This window comes from Cyprinodon tularosa, unplaced genomic scaffold (assembly GCF_016077235.1).
Source record: "Cyprinodon tularosa strain WSP-4 unplaced genomic scaffold, ASM1607723v1 ctg387, whole genome shotgun sequence".
Taxonomy (NCBI): domain Eukaryota; kingdom Metazoa; phylum Chordata; class Actinopteri; order Cyprinodontiformes; family Cyprinodontidae; genus Cyprinodon; species Cyprinodon tularosa.
The window spans coordinates 1544175-1562019 of NW_024039104.1; the positions used below are offsets into that span (position 1 = coordinate 1544175).

Sequence of the window (17845 nt, forward strand, 5' to 3'; positions counted from 1 at the left end):
GCAGCCAGCTGCAGCCATGTTGTTGAAAGCTGGCTCCTCCAGCAGCAGCAGCGCTGTCAGCTAACGGCAGTGGACACCAACAACCGGGCACGGCGCTGTTGTGGACGACAGACTGCGAGAGGAACCCAAACCCCGAGCCGGTGCCCTGATACCTGCGGATATAGTCACTTCATGAACCGCTTCTGATTGGAAAGAGTGAGCGGCTCCAGAGACGAGGAGCGGCCGGAGAGCTGCGGGCTGAAGCGGGTGAGCATTGATCCCTGTTTGGGGGCGGATTGAGTGGGAATAGCCCACCGCTAGCTCAGCTAGCTTAGCATTAAAGAGGGGCAACACACACAGGGACAATAGGGTTAACATGAACGTTTCACGCCTTGGTGTGTTTTTTTCGGGTGCTGCGAAACAGAATCGTGGAAAATGTGGATTATCTTTTAGGAAATAATGATTTACTTGATATCACGAAGTCATTTGTATTCCTCACATACAAACAGTGGTGCAGTGGCCGAAACCAGCCCTCTGTGTTTCTCCCTAAAGGTACAAAGGTCCAAACCAAGGTGCGTTTCTGCCACAATGAGCTTTAATACTCAGGTGAAACATCCGTTTGAAACATCAGCTGGTTAATAGTCTGAGGTTTTGTGTTGGAAGCTTTCTGTGCATATATAAGAAAATAAAAAATCTGGGAGCAGCTCTTTCTCATGCCTGATTGTAAGTTTATTAGGTTGCTCCTGCCTTATGGATCACATTATGGACAGATGTCCCAGTGAATACATATTACTTTTTGAAAAAGATGCACTCTATTTGTGTTTATAAAACAAAGCTGAGATTGAGTCTATGTTGTGTCGCTCTGTGGTTGTGATTTCTGTTTCCTTCCTTTGGCTTCTTTCAGTGGTTTTTGTGTGAAAGCTGTTCTTTTTGGCTGTGGCCACATCTTTCCACCTGCCTCCACAGCTCTCTTCTCTCAGCATCACCAGGACACTTGGGTCCTCTAGTTGTTGAGAAGGGGTCTATGTTTACACAGAGAACCAAACTACAGCAATTTAGGTTTCCTTTTAATGTTTTAAAAGAGTAAAAACATATCTTTGGCATCTGATATTTCTGATCATCCTGGCTAGTTTTCCTAAAGGTAATCCGCAGTCTGTGTTGTCCCTGTAGATTAATTTATATCTGTGCTTTAGCTGTGAGATTTCCAAAACAATTAGTAAGTACCAAGATATACAAGTATACAAAATCAACTTTCAAGTAGATGTATTCGATATTCATTTTAATTGTAAAAAGCACTCCATCTTATCCTGCATAGGAGGTGATGTTACTGATCTTTCTGTATCCCTGCTTCTGTCTCCTTGAACCCCAGTCGGCCTCGGCGGATGGCCGCTCACACTGAGCCTGGTTCTGCTGGAGGTTTCTTCCTGTTAAAAGGGAGTTTTTCCTCTCCACTGTCGCTACAAGCATGCTTACTGTGAGTGATTGCCTTGGAGTCAATGAGTGGATGCAATCAATAGTTTTTTTCCTTAGATAAAACACCTTGAATCAATTTGACTGTATGATCTGGTGAACTGTAAAGTACCTTGAGATCACATGTTGCGAATTGGCGCTATATAAATAAACTGAATTGAAATTTTACATGATAAAGCACATACTTTTACAGGTGCTAGGTGGGTTATAAGTCTAAGATTCTTTTTTTTGTTTTGAATATATAAAAAAAAATGTTTTTGTTTTGCTTGAAAGTGAGAAAAATCTATTTATTGCCCAGTTGTGTTGAAAGATATCATGCTTATAAAAAAAGTCTGTATATGTTGGAAAGAGTCTTCAGCTGTCACATGTGTGTGTATATATATATATATATATATATATATATATATATATATATATATATATATATATATATATATGTGTGTATGTGTGTGTGTGTGTGTATATGTGTGTGTGTGATGTATGTAAGTATGTACAAACGTATGAATATGTATGTATATATACGTACGTACGTATGTGTGGATGCACTGTATATACTGTATAAATCCCCTGCACCTTTTTCTTCCTTTTGCACCTTCTTCTTCTCTGTTTGACTATTTCAGCTGATGTAACGAGTACATTTCTCCAAATCAAATATAAAACTGTGACTACTCCATCCTCAAAGTTTTAACTTAAATCTGAAAATGTTTTTATGTATTTCACTGATGCTCAATGTTTTAGATGTTTGTAGGGGAGTTTTCCACTGAAATGTTTTCAGCCGTCTACCCCCTTTTGCTTCAGCGGTATAAAGAGGCAGGGATGAAGATGTCAGCGCAGAGGCTGATGCTAGATTAATCTTTACTGCTGTGGTGCAAAGATAGGGATGAAGGACACAGACTCGTGGGAAAGATGAGGAAGCTGTGGAGAAAAACGGTGGGAAGTGAATCTAGAGGGAGGAGGCAGCTGTTTGGAGGTGAAACTCAGCCCCCAGGTGTGTCAGTCTGAAACGATTTGGGGGCGGGTTTTTTTTTCTTTTCCTCCTCCTCTATAAATGACAGCATACGGTGCAACTAGGAAGTAGAGAAACAGGAGAGGAACACACAAGGACGTTTGGAGTAGTTTTGGTGGAGGTGTTATCCTCTGCTCATCAATCACTATCATGCAGTTCTGGGACTTTCTGGGCTGCACCAATGGAGGTAGGTAGGCATGAAGCTTTACTCATGGCTTGATGACACTGGTGAAGCACTCTGTGATAGCCAGGCACGGAGGATTTGGCAGGCTGAGGGCTGGAAAGGAATTTGTGCTGCTCACAGCCGTGCAAGCGGTTGCATGCAACCTTTCAGGTAGAGAGCAGAGACAAATAAAGACGCATGAAGGTCTTGGACACTGTCGATAAACCCTGCTGTCTGATTCCGATTTGACTGATAGGTTAGGGAGCAAATTGTATGTTTTTTTTCTTTTTTAAAACTTTGGATCTAGGTTGACAGTCTAGTTTCCATGAACATGTGTTGTCCCGTCAACAGAGAAGGCTCTACTATTTTGCAAGAAGTCCTGATCTAATGAAGACACACAGTACAAACACCCCTCATTAAAGCTGTGTGGAAAGTCCATTTAAAGGTGCTGACACCTCATCTATTCAAGTAAACATAACTTTATTGAGCAGTTTTCAACCTTGAGCTTTTGTTTAAGTTTTATGTCCAGGGGTTATGTCTTTTAGCATGGATTTAGTGTAGCAGGTTTAATTAAGACTGGAGTTTCTTTAATTACTGTGCAGAAAGAACACCTATTAGATCCAATGAGATTTTTGACATTTTGACACGCTCATGCATGTGTCGTTGTTTTGGGCTAACGCAACAAAACAGCAACAACCCACAGCTATCAAATGTCATAGATGATGTTACAAACCATTTCCTACACACCCAGCCTGAGCCAATTTTATATTTGAGGAAATTAACGGTAAAAATGGACCCATATCCCTGGGATACGGGGCCTCTATGGCCTTTTTCTGGAAGCGAACTCGTGGTGCATTTATGTTTGCAGTTGTAAGAAATAAAAACAAGCGCACCCTTAAAGTCTTTTAAGACAAAACTGTGCCTTATAATCTTGGATAAGTTATGTTGTTTCATGTCTCGCTTTAAATGTGGTTACTTTATTCTGCTGCATTGAATCCCAGAACAGCTCTGGCTCCAACACCCATCCTGTACCCCCTGGGGCTGTTTCCTGCTATTGCACTAATAACTATGGCTAAGATACCTGACAGCTTGTGTCATATACCTTTATGCTTTATGACACACAAGCTGTGTCATAAAGCAGAAGAAACAGATCCTCCTTAACTGCATTATTCATCTGTAAAGTTAATCACGTAGTTGCAGTGTTTTGTAGTAATCTGTGTGCAATCTGATGATGGTTTAAAGTTAAAGAAAAAAAACAAAACTTTGTGAAGTAATAGTTTTTTTTTTAGATGGATGCTTTGGCAGTTCTCAGCAGAAGGTTGCCTGGAGGTATCAGGGAAAATGTGGCTTGAGGCAGCCCTCCTGTTGCCCTCATCAGTCAGCCCCTATTTGCATTCAAAGCTCACTGTTTTGCATAAGTTATTCAATGTGGTCGGGACTCTGTGTTAGGTACAGAGTGTGTAATTATAGGGAGACTCACTATAATAACTAGCATTTTTATGTGTTATTTTATTTGACTATTTTCTTTAAAATGCTTCACTCTGTAAAAGTAAGGTATTATTAAAAAGGCTTTTTTTTTTTTTTTTTTTTTTTTTTTTTTTTAATGGTGAGTTTTTAAAGATTTCTGATTTGCCTTCATTTTTTCGGTACTGATTTTACTCTCCAGAAATAGATAACTCTTTTAAAGAGTTATCTTTTTTTCTTTTTTTTTTTTTTATCCATTGCCCTTTTGAATAATTCAGGCTTGAACCAGTTGTTAAGATCAAGTGATGACACTTTAACAGTTTTATCTCCGCACTACTTCGGCTTCATTTGAATGTAGCTATAGTTGCATTTCGTTTAATAGTCCACTTTAAAGGTATTTTAGAGGATTTTCACAATTTCTATTTATTTTTTTAAAAGACTGCCCTCTCCACTTAAAAAAAAAAAAAAAAATGCACATGCACAACCCTGTACCCACTCCCGAGAGGGAACGCTTACTAAACGCGTGCGAAAGCATGCACGAGCCCATTTCTCGTACATGTTTTAAAGTTGCTGTTCTCATAGCTCATTCAAGCTTACTGTGTCCGAACGTTGGCCCTAACCCCTAAATCTCTCATCACTATAAAGAGTGGGGACTATTCAGTGGACTTTATAGTGAACTCAGTTAAGTTACGGTTCAGGCAGATGATCACTTCTTTTTGCTCCCTGTTGCTCATGTAACTCCTCTTCCACTGAGCGTTGCCTGCGCCATCTTTGGTACCCCCGCTGTCAGGTAATGACAGCCTATGGCTACAGCGGGCTGGTGCGACAGTAAATCCCATAATGCTTTGTGAGGAGAGCTCTCCGCGCAAAGCATTCTGGGATATATCTGCCTCTTCTAAGGACTTCTTCTTCTTATACACTTCGTAGACACTTTTTTCTCTTAAGACGCTCGGCCATTTTCAAAGAATCGCGGTGAAAAAGTGAGCTTCAATGACTGTCTGAAACCGTAGCTCACCACAGATATACGTTTTAAATTGTGCATGCACACAAAAAGATAGCTAATGGGGCGAGCACGTAGGGTGGCCTTACGTAAACATTTTACCAGAATGATTGACAATTAGGAGGACAACTTATTTAGATGATCTACCCGAAAATAAAAGATCGTCCTCTATACCTTTAACTGTTTTGAAGTCTTTGTTTACAAACCAGGGGTCCATAGTTTTTTAGTTTATTTTTTTTGTCCCCCATCTCTGTTAACATATAAATGACAACATAGATGTGTTCAGTCCTTTGATCTTTTTACAATGCAGTATTTATTCTTCTCAATTCTTGGTGAAATAATTAGTTTATTGGTTTTACCAAAGTATGACTATTTCTTCTTTCTTTTTTTGTCTTATATTATTATTTAAATATACTATATTTCCCTGAAATAACTTTCTTTGTGCAGATGATGTAAGGCGGGAATTGAAAGTATAGGAGGCTCTGATTTATCCACGAATATAAACCTGCATCTTATTTGGGATTTCAACGTGAGCCTCCTTTGTTTCTGAGCGAGCGAAAGGCTGTCGTTTCAGAGGAGAAGTGAGAGGAATCTGTATCAGATGAATCAGAGGTTGTGTTTCCTAAAATGGAAAGGGAAAAGTTGAAACTTGGTTCCTCTTAGCCATGAGAGATAAGGAACTGCTAAGGTTACATTTTTACCGTTATTTATCACAGTGGAAGGACTCTGCTAAGGAAAATAATGATCTATACTGATGCAAACTGTTTCTGATTTTAAACATGACAGCAAAGGTACGTCTTAAAAACTCAAAACAATTCACATGTTGAGTTTTTCATTTAAGGGAAACCCTTAAAGATGTATTGTCATTAATTGTTACTTTTCTTGACTGGTTTAAGTCGCTATACCAAAATAAAATCAGATATTCATGCAATTTTAAAAATTACATAGGGGCTCAAAAAACTTTTTAACACAGAAATATTAAGCTATAGCCTACAGAACCCTAGAAAAAGAAAAAACTTCAGGCTTTGTAGTTGCACAACAGTCTTTGACAGGTGCACAACAAAAGGGTTACCTCAGAGGGTTGTTGAACAAAGGTCATTGAAGAGTTTGGGGGTAGATTTTTAGGGCAAGAAATGCTGCTGCAGTCAAAACTTCAAGAGCCACAGCATCCAGATGGATCCAGGACACGGGCTACAGCTGTTTCATCTCATGAGCTTAACCACTACTGAACTAGAGAGATTCCCAGAATAATCTTACATGGCTGGATAAAAAAGTCCCCGACTGTTACTCAGTGCTCCAAACTTCTTATTCCAGCTGAAAGGAAAGTAAATCAGTGATGATTCATTATTTTATTAAGTCCAGTCCACACGGAGCCCCTCCTTTTTCCCTCTATTGCTTTTTGGAGAAACTGATTTCACTAACTAGCATGACTTTTCTCCTGCCCATGCTGCGAATATTACCAATACACCATGATTCAATGCGTGTTGCTCTGGAAACTGGCCTGACATGAAGCCTACAGATAACCTACGGTATAATGTCAAAGAGGAATATAAGAGGAGTTGAAGGGCACCTTTAAAGCAAACTGGGGTTAAAGGCAGCCGCTGATGATTATTTTGCTAATCAGCTAATTTTGTTTTCTTTTTTTTTTAAATATGTTTTTAGATATAGGCCCAATATAACCTATATTTAGCAGCTAAATTGTAATTTAAAATTTTAAGCCTTTACAGGTGCTGGTCATAAAATTAGAATATCATGAAAAAGTAGATTGATTTCAGTAATTCCATTTAAAAAGTGAAACTTGTATATTATATTCATACATTACATACAAACTCATATATTTCAGATGTTTATTTTGTTTAATTTCTATGATTACAAATGACAACAAATGAAAATCCCAAATTCATCATATCAGAAAATTAGAATATTACTGAAGACCAATAAAAACAAAGGATTTATAGAAATGTTGGCCAACTGAAAAGTACGAACATGAAAAGTATGAGCATGTACAGCACTCAGTATTTAGTTGGGCCTCCTTTGGCCTGTATTACTGCAGCAATGCGGCGTGGCATGGAGTTGATCAGTCTGTGGCACTGCTCAGGTGTTATGATAGCCCAGGTTGCTCTAATAGTGGCTTTTAGCTCTTCTGAATTGTTGGGTCTGGTGTATTGTATCTTCTTCTTCACAATACCCCATAGATTTTCTATGGGGTTAAGGTCAGGAGAGTTTGCTGGCCAATTAAGAACAGGGATACCATGGTCCTTCAACCAGGTACTGGTAGCTTTGGCACTGTGTGCAGGTGCCAAGTCCTGTTGGAAAATGAAATCTGCATCTCCAAAAAGTTGGTCAGCTGCAGGAAGCATGAAGTGCTCTAAAACTTCCTGGTATGTGGCTGCGTTGACCCTGGACCTCAGAAAACACAATGGACCAACACCAGCAGATGACATGGCACCCCAAACCATCACTGACTGTGGAAACTTTACACTGGACTTCCAGCAACGTGGATGAAGTGCCTCTCTTCTTTTCCTCCAGACTCTGGGACCTTGATTTCCAAAGGAAATGCAAAATTTACTTTCATCAGAGAACATGACTTTGGACCACTCACCAGCAGTCCAGTCCTGTTTCTCTTTAGCCCAGGCAAGACGCTTCTGACGCTGTCTGTGGTTCAAGAGTGGCTTGACACAAGGAATGCGACAGCAGAAACCCATGTCTTTCATACGTCTGTGTGTGGTGGTTCTTGAAGCACTCACTCCAGCTGCAGTCCACTCTTTGTGAATCTCCCCCACATTTTTGAATGGGTTTTGTTTCACAATCCTCTCCAGGGTGCGGTTATCTCTCTTGCTTGTACACTTTTTTCGACCACATCTTTTCCTTCCCTTCGCCTCTCTATTAATGTGCTTGGACACTGAGCTCTGTGAACAGCCAGCCTCTTTAGCGATGACCTTTTGTGTCTTGCCCTCCTTGTGCAAGGTGTCGATGGTCATCTTTTGGACAACTGTCAAGTCAGCAGTCTTCCCCATGATTGTGTAGCCTATAGAACTAGACTGAAAGACCATTTAAAGGCTTTTGCAGGTGGTTTGAGTTAATTAGCTGATTAGAGTGTGGCACCAGGGGCCATCAATTTTGAACCTTTTCACAATATTCTAATTTTCTGATATGATGAATTTGAGATTTTCATTTGTTGTCATTTGTAATCATCAAAATTAAACAAAATAAACATCTGAAATATATGAGTTTGTATGTAATGTATGAATATAATATACAAGTTTCACTTTTTAAATGGAATTACTGAAATCAATCTACTTTTTCGTGATATTCTAATTTTATGACCAGCACCTGTATATTCTCCACTTTGACTTGTTAAGAAAAAGACTAAATGTTAAAACGGCTATGTCGATTATCTTGGCCAACAGTGCCGTCAGATATAGGAGATTGCCCTGCAACATGCTTAGACTTACTTAGACAGATTTATTTTGTCATTTTGTGTACAAAATTGTAAACAAAAATAAATTTTGTTTAGAACTACTCTGTAGACAACTTCATTGTTTAAAGTGCAGCCTTGATAAGGTAAGCAGCAGTTGATGTTGAGCTGCTACTACTACCTCCAGCTCCTGAAGCACTCGCTTCTCCTAGCTCAGGGGAGGAAGAGGACGATGATGACGATGGTGTGAGGATGGTAGCCCCCTGGGTTGAAGAGGCTAACGTGGTTGAAGCAGCAGTGGTGCCATCGGCAGGTTTAGCAGTGACAGACACAAGGGTTGTCGGTTCAATCTCCGGCTCTGGCTTTCGGTGTCGTTGTCCTTGTGCAAGACACTTCACCTGCATTGCCTACTGATTGCGGACGGAGGGACTGGTGGTGCCAGTATATCGCAGCCTCGCTTCTGTCAGTGAGCCCCAGCTGTGGCTTCAATGCAGCTTGCCACCATCAGTGTGTGAGTGTGTGCGTGAATGGATGAATGACTGAATGTAGTGTAAAGTGCTTTGGTCAAGTCTACTGACTTGAAAAAGTACAGACCATTTATCATTTTCACACAATATATTTTTGGGGCTAAATAATAATTCATTTTTGTTTTAGCTACATTCAAGCTAATGTAGCACTTCGTTGAAAGAAAAACACGGAAAAGATTAGCAAGTATTTTTAACTCTAGATTAATAACAAGTAAAGTTCCATCCCATACAAGCTTGATAAAACGAAACCTCCAAAACTGCCTTTTAATACCATGATAAACCAGAACTTAGTAAAAAAAATATCTAAAATAGGATGTTAAATTATTTAAAAAAAAAATGTTAGAAAACATTTACATCCTAATTAGATGGATAGAAATAAAGGAACCATAAGATAAAAATATCCAAAGAAGACCTAAGTGCCCTTTCCTCTTGGTCTTTACCTAAGAATTAACAGTTAGAAAAGGAAGATTCATGTGATCCTTGTGTATCATATAAACTACAACACTGGATTTATTGAAAATGTGTAAAACTGAAGAAGCTAAGAGTATAGCTACCTTGATAGCATGTAGTCATCATGAATGAGCTGCCTGATATTTACATCATTTGGAAAATATTAAAGATTTAAATCTTTAAAACCACCTGACAGAAAAAGTCTCTTCATTCTTTCTTCCTTCCAAAACATTGCCTGTTGATCATTTTCTCCTGGAACTGCTGGAGCTGATGGCCAATGAAACACGAGGAGTCCCACCTTTTATACAAATCTTTGATTGGTCATAGCCTGTGTTGCATTCACTGGAGCACTGAAATTACAAAACTCTTTTCTCTTTCTCACTTAATGGAAATCATTTCTTTCTTGATTGAAATCAAAGCCCAGGGAGGCGACACCCCTGGTTTTACAAATATATGCTATTACTTAACTTCTTACAGATGTCATGAATATCATTTTAGTGGAAACTTATTAAAGCTGCTTTGTTGCTGAAATAACTGTTTTCACTGGAGCTTGAATGTCATGGGGCCAAAAATACAGGCCAAAAAAAAAAGCCTTCTCCCACCACACGTTTTCATACAAATTCTAGTTAGGGTCAGCAATTATTTGTGGTAGAAGCTCCTGGAAAATTAAGAGGAACTTGATTAACAAAACACAAAGTTGGTTTTAAATGTAATTAGCTTGATTAATCTAATGAACCTGCGAATGTTAAGCAACATATTCAGCTCCATTTCCCTTTTGGAATAAGGCAGTGTAAAAAAATATTTTAAAAAGTTGTCTTTTTTAAAATGAAACCAACAAATAATACTCCTAAATCCCCACTGTAGTTCCATTTATGCCTCTATTTTGAAGCAGGCTGTTTTGAAAGGCGGGTAGAAGCTCAGTGAGGCAAGCCCTCTGCCCTTATTTACATCCAATGTTCTGTGTTTGCGCAAGTTGTTCAACACTGAGGTTAGGTCATTAGTAAAATCCAAAACTTAGACACCACGATACATGTCTGTATAGTTTAAATGCAATCCTATACATTTTGAGCTTAAAAAAACAGCCAGTAATAGTCAGGAATAATGAGCTTAGTGGCTAATTATGAAATATGAGGATGTTACAAGTTATTAATATTTGTCTGGGGCTTTCTTGCGCAGATGTTTTGATTTTATTGAGCAGAGAAAATGCACATGAAAAAGTGGACTGATGTCATTTCCAATCTCTCCAAATGCCATACCTCCTCAGTTGATCTTTTTATAAAGATAAGATATTCATATGAGCACTATTTAATCTTTTGCTGCCCCTTTGGGGAATTTGATTCCTGCTTTCTCCTCTTTTCTGTTTTTATTTGTGCCGTGATGAACTGATTACTGCAGAGACAGACTTCATTACGCCGCTGCTGTTGTTTTCTTGATGAAAATGCAGTTGTGCAATGTCCTCAGTGTGGAGTCAACTTGCGTAGCCTCTGCGGTTGATAGCCAGAGGCAGCAGATTTTTATTTTTTTTTTTTGGGAGTGGGAGAGAGGCGGAGGCCTAGAGCGGGAGGAGGATGTGATAGAGTAGGAGGAAGAGAATCATGCTTGTGAAAATGGTTTGGGCAGCTGTAGTAACACATGTTTCAGTACCACTTCATGTTCTCGGTTTGGAACTTTGGTTAGGAGCTGTATGCTTAAGGCCGTATCTGTGGGTGGGAGGTAAAGTTGCTTTTTTAAAGCTTATTTGCTTCATTTCATCATCATTCATCATTTCAATCGAAGCTAAACCTGTATGCATTTTTCTAAAACTTACGCCAATTATAGTTTAAAACTTTTCTTTCTCTCTATCTACTAATTTATGCGCCTATTAGTAGCTAATGTATTAAACAAAAAGTAGATTATAGAAAATATGAAATTGTGAATTTGCGAAACTCATGCTGAGCATTCTTGAGATTGTGAAAGAACTCTGTCACTTGAAAGGAGCTTTATAGTGTTCTTTATGCCCTTGCAACAATTTACATATCATTCAGATCACAAATTTGCTTAATCCACTGTAGTATCCTTGTACGATATCTGCATTATCCTGCCATCGTACACTTCTAAGCTGATTAAAATCCACCTGGATTTAAATCAATGAAGAGGCTCCTATTGGATATTTTCAAATGAAAACATTAAAAACAAAAAAAGTCTTTTAAACTATGAAAATAGTATCTTTACAATATGTACATTTATTTGAAACAATAATGTTTATAGCTCCTGTTTTCATGACTTACGATTTTGAAATATTTTTCAGCTCATATTAAGATAAGATTAGTTTATTTTAACTCCTGGAAACAGTGCTATATTCTGATCTACAGTAAGATCTCTTCTTTCCATTTTTCCTTCTGTCCAACAGAGATGATTTGAATTATCTAAAGCTTTTTTGAACTCCTATATGTTCCAGGGCCAGCACAATACACTCCAACAATTGACCTCAACATTATAGAACATATCCAAATCAGCCTTGGAGGTGAATGAGCAGTCTGAAATGATCACTCGGTGAACTGTGCTGTGTTTAAACATATAATAGGAAGAAGTGTTGTTATAGTGCCTCCTCTGAGCTCTGAAAGCAGCAAGCGAATCATGTAAAAGCTGCATTACTACCACCAGCCGGGAGTGATGTGTAGCTAGGAGTTATGAGCACTCTGGGTCTATAATTGGGTTGTGAAATCATTATGTGTACATTACAGTTTGACAATTATTTATCACAGGACAGTTTATTTTCTCTATTGTTATCTGTATGATACAGAAAAGTTCTTCTCTCTCCTTTCAGGATACATTGTATGACAGCATCGGCCAGATGTAGGGCTGAAATTAAAGATTATTTTGCAAATCGATTCATCTGGGGATTAGTTTTTCAATTAATTGATTCATAATCAGATACCCAAAGGTTCCTTAAAGAAGATCTTTTACAAAATAAACCAGGTGAAACTAAAACTCTAGAAGTTCTTGATGGAGCAAATTCAGTTTATTTCTATAACAACACATGTCATCTCAAGGCACTTTACAGTTCAACCAGATCATACAGTCATATTGATTCAAAGTTTTCTATCTAAGGAAAACCAGTTGATTGCATTGACTCATTAACTCAAATACAATCCCTCACACTAAGCATGCTTGTAGCGACAGTGGAGAGAAAAAAACTCCCTTTTAACAGGTAGAAACCTCCAGTGTGCCATCTACCGAGGCCGACTGGGGTTCAAGGAGACAGAAGTAGAGATACTAAAAGCAGCTGTAGAAGGCGGCCCCGTCCAGGAAACACACAGCCAGGCCAACGAGCTCCGAGCCAACTCCCATGTCAGAGGATGAAGTTAGCACATCCAGCCAGTCATGGTCAGAGAAACAGGACTACACTTGAAAACAGGCCGATCTCCAGCATCTATAAATAAGGGTGTTGATGGAAGCACCACAGCTGATATTTCTCTTTCAGGATGGCGTTGCAGCCAAACAGGAACAGACGAGGCAAAATGCAAAGCTACTCTGAAATGCAAAATGTTTATTTATATATATATATATATATATATATATATATATATATATATATATATATATATATATTACTCAATCAGCTGATTACTCAATGATTGATTAATCACAATTAATCCAATTAATTGTTTCAGCCCTCGCCAGATGGCTTAATAAGTTAGTGAAAGACCAACATTTAATTGATAACTTTCCATTACATACTGAAATAAAACCTTGTCGGAGCTCCTTAATTCAGTTGCTGACATGGATTGTACAGCAATCTTTAGCTTTTCTGGGAATCTACAATTTTCAACCCTTCAACTGTGGATGACTAGCAGTGATTCCCTACTCAGTTTTCTTTTTGATGTGTTGGAAAATGCCGTGGTTCGGCTTCTGATATCCCGGATTTCTTTAGGTATAAACTAAACTTAACACCATGTTAAGTTTAGTGCAGGCATACCCATCCTCGGTCCTCGAGGCCCGCTGTCCTGCAGGTTCTAGAGGTTTCCCTGCTTTAGCACAGCTGATTATGATTGCAGTAGACCAAAAGTGTGTTAATCAGCTTTTAATTAAAATCAGCTGTATATTTGGTCATAAATAACTTATGATGAAAGATAATTGAAATATGTAAAATGATTTTCAAGGGAAGAAAAGCTTTCTCAAAAGCTAATTTCACTCTCAAATATTGTTTTTTGAAAATACTTTCTCTCAAAAATGAAGCTTGACAAAGCTGTCTGCACCTGAACTGAATGGTTGGCATCCTGTTTGTTTTATGAATGTTATGGATGGAAAATACACATTAATACACTAAGAAAAGCTCTTTGATTTATTCTATGACAAAATATTTTCTTTCGAAACATTTTCATCAGTCTGAAATAAAATCAGTTTTTGCTATCAGTATGAAAATGGGTTCTCCAATATATTTAATTTACTTTCAAATTTATTTTACCCTTTCAGATTGCCTTGCTTGTTGAATTTCATAAAAGCAAAAAAAATACAAAATAATAACTCAATGTTAAATTAACTAAAGATGAATAAATACATCCATGATTATTTTGTTGCATTGTAAAATTTGAAAGAATAAGCTATGGTAATATGATGTAAAATTTCCTAATGAAAAATCTGGGGAAACTGTCAATGGTTTATGTTCCTGTAGGTTTTATGAATAGTATTCCCAGAGGAGCATTAGTAAATGCACATTTAGAATATGCTTCAATGTTTGCGTTGAAGAATGGTGATTGAAGTGTAAAGGGCATTTGGTCCAATCAGTCTAGATTTGCTTTGACTGAGTGATGAGTGCATCAGCGGATGCAGAGCGGTGGATCTAATGATGCTCTCAGCATGCACAGGGCTTACTTTGAAAGCCAGTTAAAGCTGTGCTGAAATCCAACGATGCCGGCGTTTATCCGACCTACTCACAGCAATGTCATGTTAAAGATGGATAAGATCCGCTGTCTTTTTAGGTGGACTGAGCCTCCGTCTTTTAAAAATGGATTTTCTTTTATTTTCTCTGTATTATTAATAAATGGCTGTACAGAAAAGGCAGAACAGCCTTGATTATTTTGTCTCTGTGTGTAAAATAGTAACTTTAAGAACAATGGGACAATAATGTCAGACATTGATTGGCCTATGAAGTATGAATTTGAACTTAACAATCTGTCAGCTGGAGAATTACGAGACCGTAGAATTAAACTTATTAGTATGACAAAGTTATACCTTAAACTTAAGGTGGTCTAAAAACGGTTGCTTTTGATGTCTTGAATATTTATTTGCGTCTGTTAAGGTATATTTTAAATTCACCTCTGTAAAATGGTATTCTATAGTTTCTTTTTTCTATTGGGATGCGCATTAACAAGCCAGGTGCTTCAGTTGTTTCCTTTGGGGAAACTGATTGTAAAATCAAGCTTTAAAACTTCAGTTTAAGCTGGGCATATACTGTATGATTTTTTTTTTTTTTTGCCCTTTACGGGCCAATTCTTTTCTTTTGGATCAGGCCGAGTTTCAGCCTTATCGCACTTTCTGTGTCGTGTAGTACAGTGGTCCCCAACCTTTTTTGCACCACGGACCGCTATATGTCAGACAATATTTTCACGGACCGGCCGGCCGGGGGGTTCGGGGGATTACGATCAAGTAAAATGATACAAACTGGCATAAAATCAAATACAAACAGCATAAACGTAATCGTGTAATCGGAGGAAATGACAGACGAAGTGTGCTCCTGATGTCTAGTCTGCTCTGTAGCTTTGTTTTGGTCGCTGTAACCGCAGAAAATCCCGCTTCACAAAGATAGGATGTTATAGATAGGATGAGTCTTGAACTGAATTAACCTGTGTCAAGAGGCACAGATGCACCGACTGATGTAATTGGGAGAGAATACCGCAATCTTTTATATTTTTCAAAATAAAACCACTGGTGTAGTATACAGGGGCTAACGAGGGGCGGTTAGCTTTCATGACCACCTCCAGATCAGCGTCTGCTCTGCCGATAACGCAAGCGTAGAAGAAGAAATGTGCTGTTTACCTGTGCAAAGAAAGAAACAACGAAAGAAAAATGTCTGAGGACTTCAGTGTTGAGGAAGAGCATGAGTTCTTTGCCGAGCTGAATGCGCACTTTCATCTGGTTTGGTCTGCCGCGTTTTCTGTAGACTCGTGAACGCGCTTTTAGGAAATCCTATACACTACTGTTTATGCTCTAAAAACATTCTAAATGACTTCGTTTCGAGTAAATTCTGGATGCTACCCACTCAGGACACTTGGAATACATTGGACGAGCAGTATGGAGGAATATTGACACGTTTTTTGTGGACTTTTATGGACCTTTCTGTCTCGGGCACCATAGACCTCCATTATTTGAATGTCAGCAGACAGCAAGAAGCCTCCCAGGTCTCCAGATGCATTTGAGATATCAAAAAAGTACTCCAGAGTGTTGCTCAGCATGGGGGTGAGTAGAAAATGTAGGCTAATCATGTTTTGGGTGTACTATTCCTTTAAGGAATTGGATGTGAAGTATTCTAGAAGATGTCTCACCTCTCATCCAAGAGGCATCTTCAGTTCCAACTGATGGTGAGGCGCACTGAGATTCATGAACTGTAGGTCTGACAAAGAATTAGGGCAAAAAACAACAGGTGACTCGTTAACACCCTTGTCAGAGTGGTTTTGGTCGCATGCTTCATTGAAGGTTGAGTCAGGTGACGGCAGGTGAGAGGTGAATTTTCTGGGTATTTAGTTCCTAAAAGTGCTTGTGCCTGTCAACTACTTACCGTACACGTAAGTTATGTCTAGGACCACCTCCTCTGTTGAGAGATAGTTTTGTTAAAATGATTGTAAAAAAAAAAAAAAAAAAAAATCTAGTTTGACTGTGTCTAATTATCAGAGCTGTATCCCATAATAAAACCTGTTTATTATTGAATTCAGTTATTTGTGATCAAAATGTGGAAAAACTACTGCAGGTGTTTTATGTAACACTCAGAGCAAGGGAACACTCCATGGTGCTACTCAGTACTCTCCAATTTTGGATTGTTTGGAATTAGGGCATGGCGTTTATCCCACTAGTAGTATAAGACAAAAAATTTGCATTCCTTATTAGCGCAGCCATCCTGCTTAGTGGCCGTTGCTTGGTAACAGGAGTCAGCACAGCCTCACAGTGTAGGGCATTTCATCAAGCTGCTCGTTTTGGTGCTGTTTTTGAAAATGAATACAGAAAAGCATGAGGTAGAGCTTTGATTAAAGTCGTGCTTGGATGGAGGCTGAGGTCATGAAGGAGATTAGAGACTCTGAGAAAAGTTATAGCAGCATGACAGAGCAGGTAAATTCTGCCCAGTCATAATTCTCACCTCCGCCTTCACCTTAGCAAGAGACCCAACACATATCATATCCTCCTGATCCCTTTCAGCTGCTGTGTGGTCGGCCCTTTTACAGGTGCTGGTCATAAAATTAGAATATCATGAAAAAGTAGATTGATTTCAGTAATTCCATTTAAAAAGTGAAACTTGTATATTATATTCATACATTACATACAAACTCATATATTTCAGATGTTTATTTTGTTTAATTTTGATGATTACAAATGACAACAAATGAAAATCTCAAATTCATCATATCAGAAAATTTGAATATTACTGAAGACCAATAAAAACAAAGGATTTATAGAAATGTTGGCCAACTGAAAAGTATGAACATGAAAAGTATGAGCATGTACAGCACTCAGTATTTAGTTGGGCCTCCTTTGGCCTGTATTACTGCAGCAATGCGGCGTGGCATGGAGTCGATCAGTCTGTGGCACTGCTCAGGTGTTATGATAGCCCAGGTTGCTGTAATAGTGGCTTTTAGCTCTTCTGAATTGTTGGGTCTGGTGTATTGCATCTTCTTCTTCACAATACCCCATAGATTTTCTATGGGGTTAAGGTCAGGAGAGTTTGCTGGCCAATTAAGAACAGGGATACCATGGTCCTTCAACCAGGTACTGGTAGCTTTGGCACTGTGTGCAGGTGCCAAGTCCTGTTGGAAAATGAAATCTGCATCTCCAAAAAGTTGGTCAGCTGCAGGAAGCATGAAGTGCTCTAAAACTTCCTGGTATGTGGCTGCGTTGACCCTGGACCTCAGAAAACACAATGGACCAACACCAGCAGATGACATGGCACCCCAAACCATCACTGACTGTGGAAACTTTACACTGGACTTCAAGCAACGTGGATGAAGTGCCTCTCTTCTTTTCCTCCAGACTCTGGGAACTTGATTTCCAAAGGAAATGCAAAATTTACTTTCATCAGAGAACATGACTTTGGACCACTCACCAGCAGTCCAGTCCTGTTTCTCTTTTCTGACGCTGTCTGTGGTTCAAGAGTGGCTTGACACAAGGAATGCGACAGCAG

The 17845-nt window shown here is 38.7% G+C and overlaps 1 protein-coding gene across 3 annotated transcripts in view; it reads left to right on the forward strand.

The window, feature by feature from the left end:
* LOC119791340 (focal adhesion kinase 1-like) overlaps positions 1-17845 on the forward strand; it is an 87610-nt gene continuing 69765 nt past the window's right edge. The window contains exon 1 of one of the 3 annotated variants that reach the window (XM_038297399.1): positions 1-246. Coding sequence is in view for 2 of the 3 variants with exons in the window: in XM_038297392.1 (XP_038153320.1) it covers positions 2606-2642 (37 nt within the window). In the remaining variant the exon portion in view is untranslated. Of the gene's footprint in view, positions 247-2515; positions 2647-17845 lie in introns of those variants that run through there. The other 2 variants (XM_038297392.1, XM_038297396.1) reach the window with 2 other exon arrangements.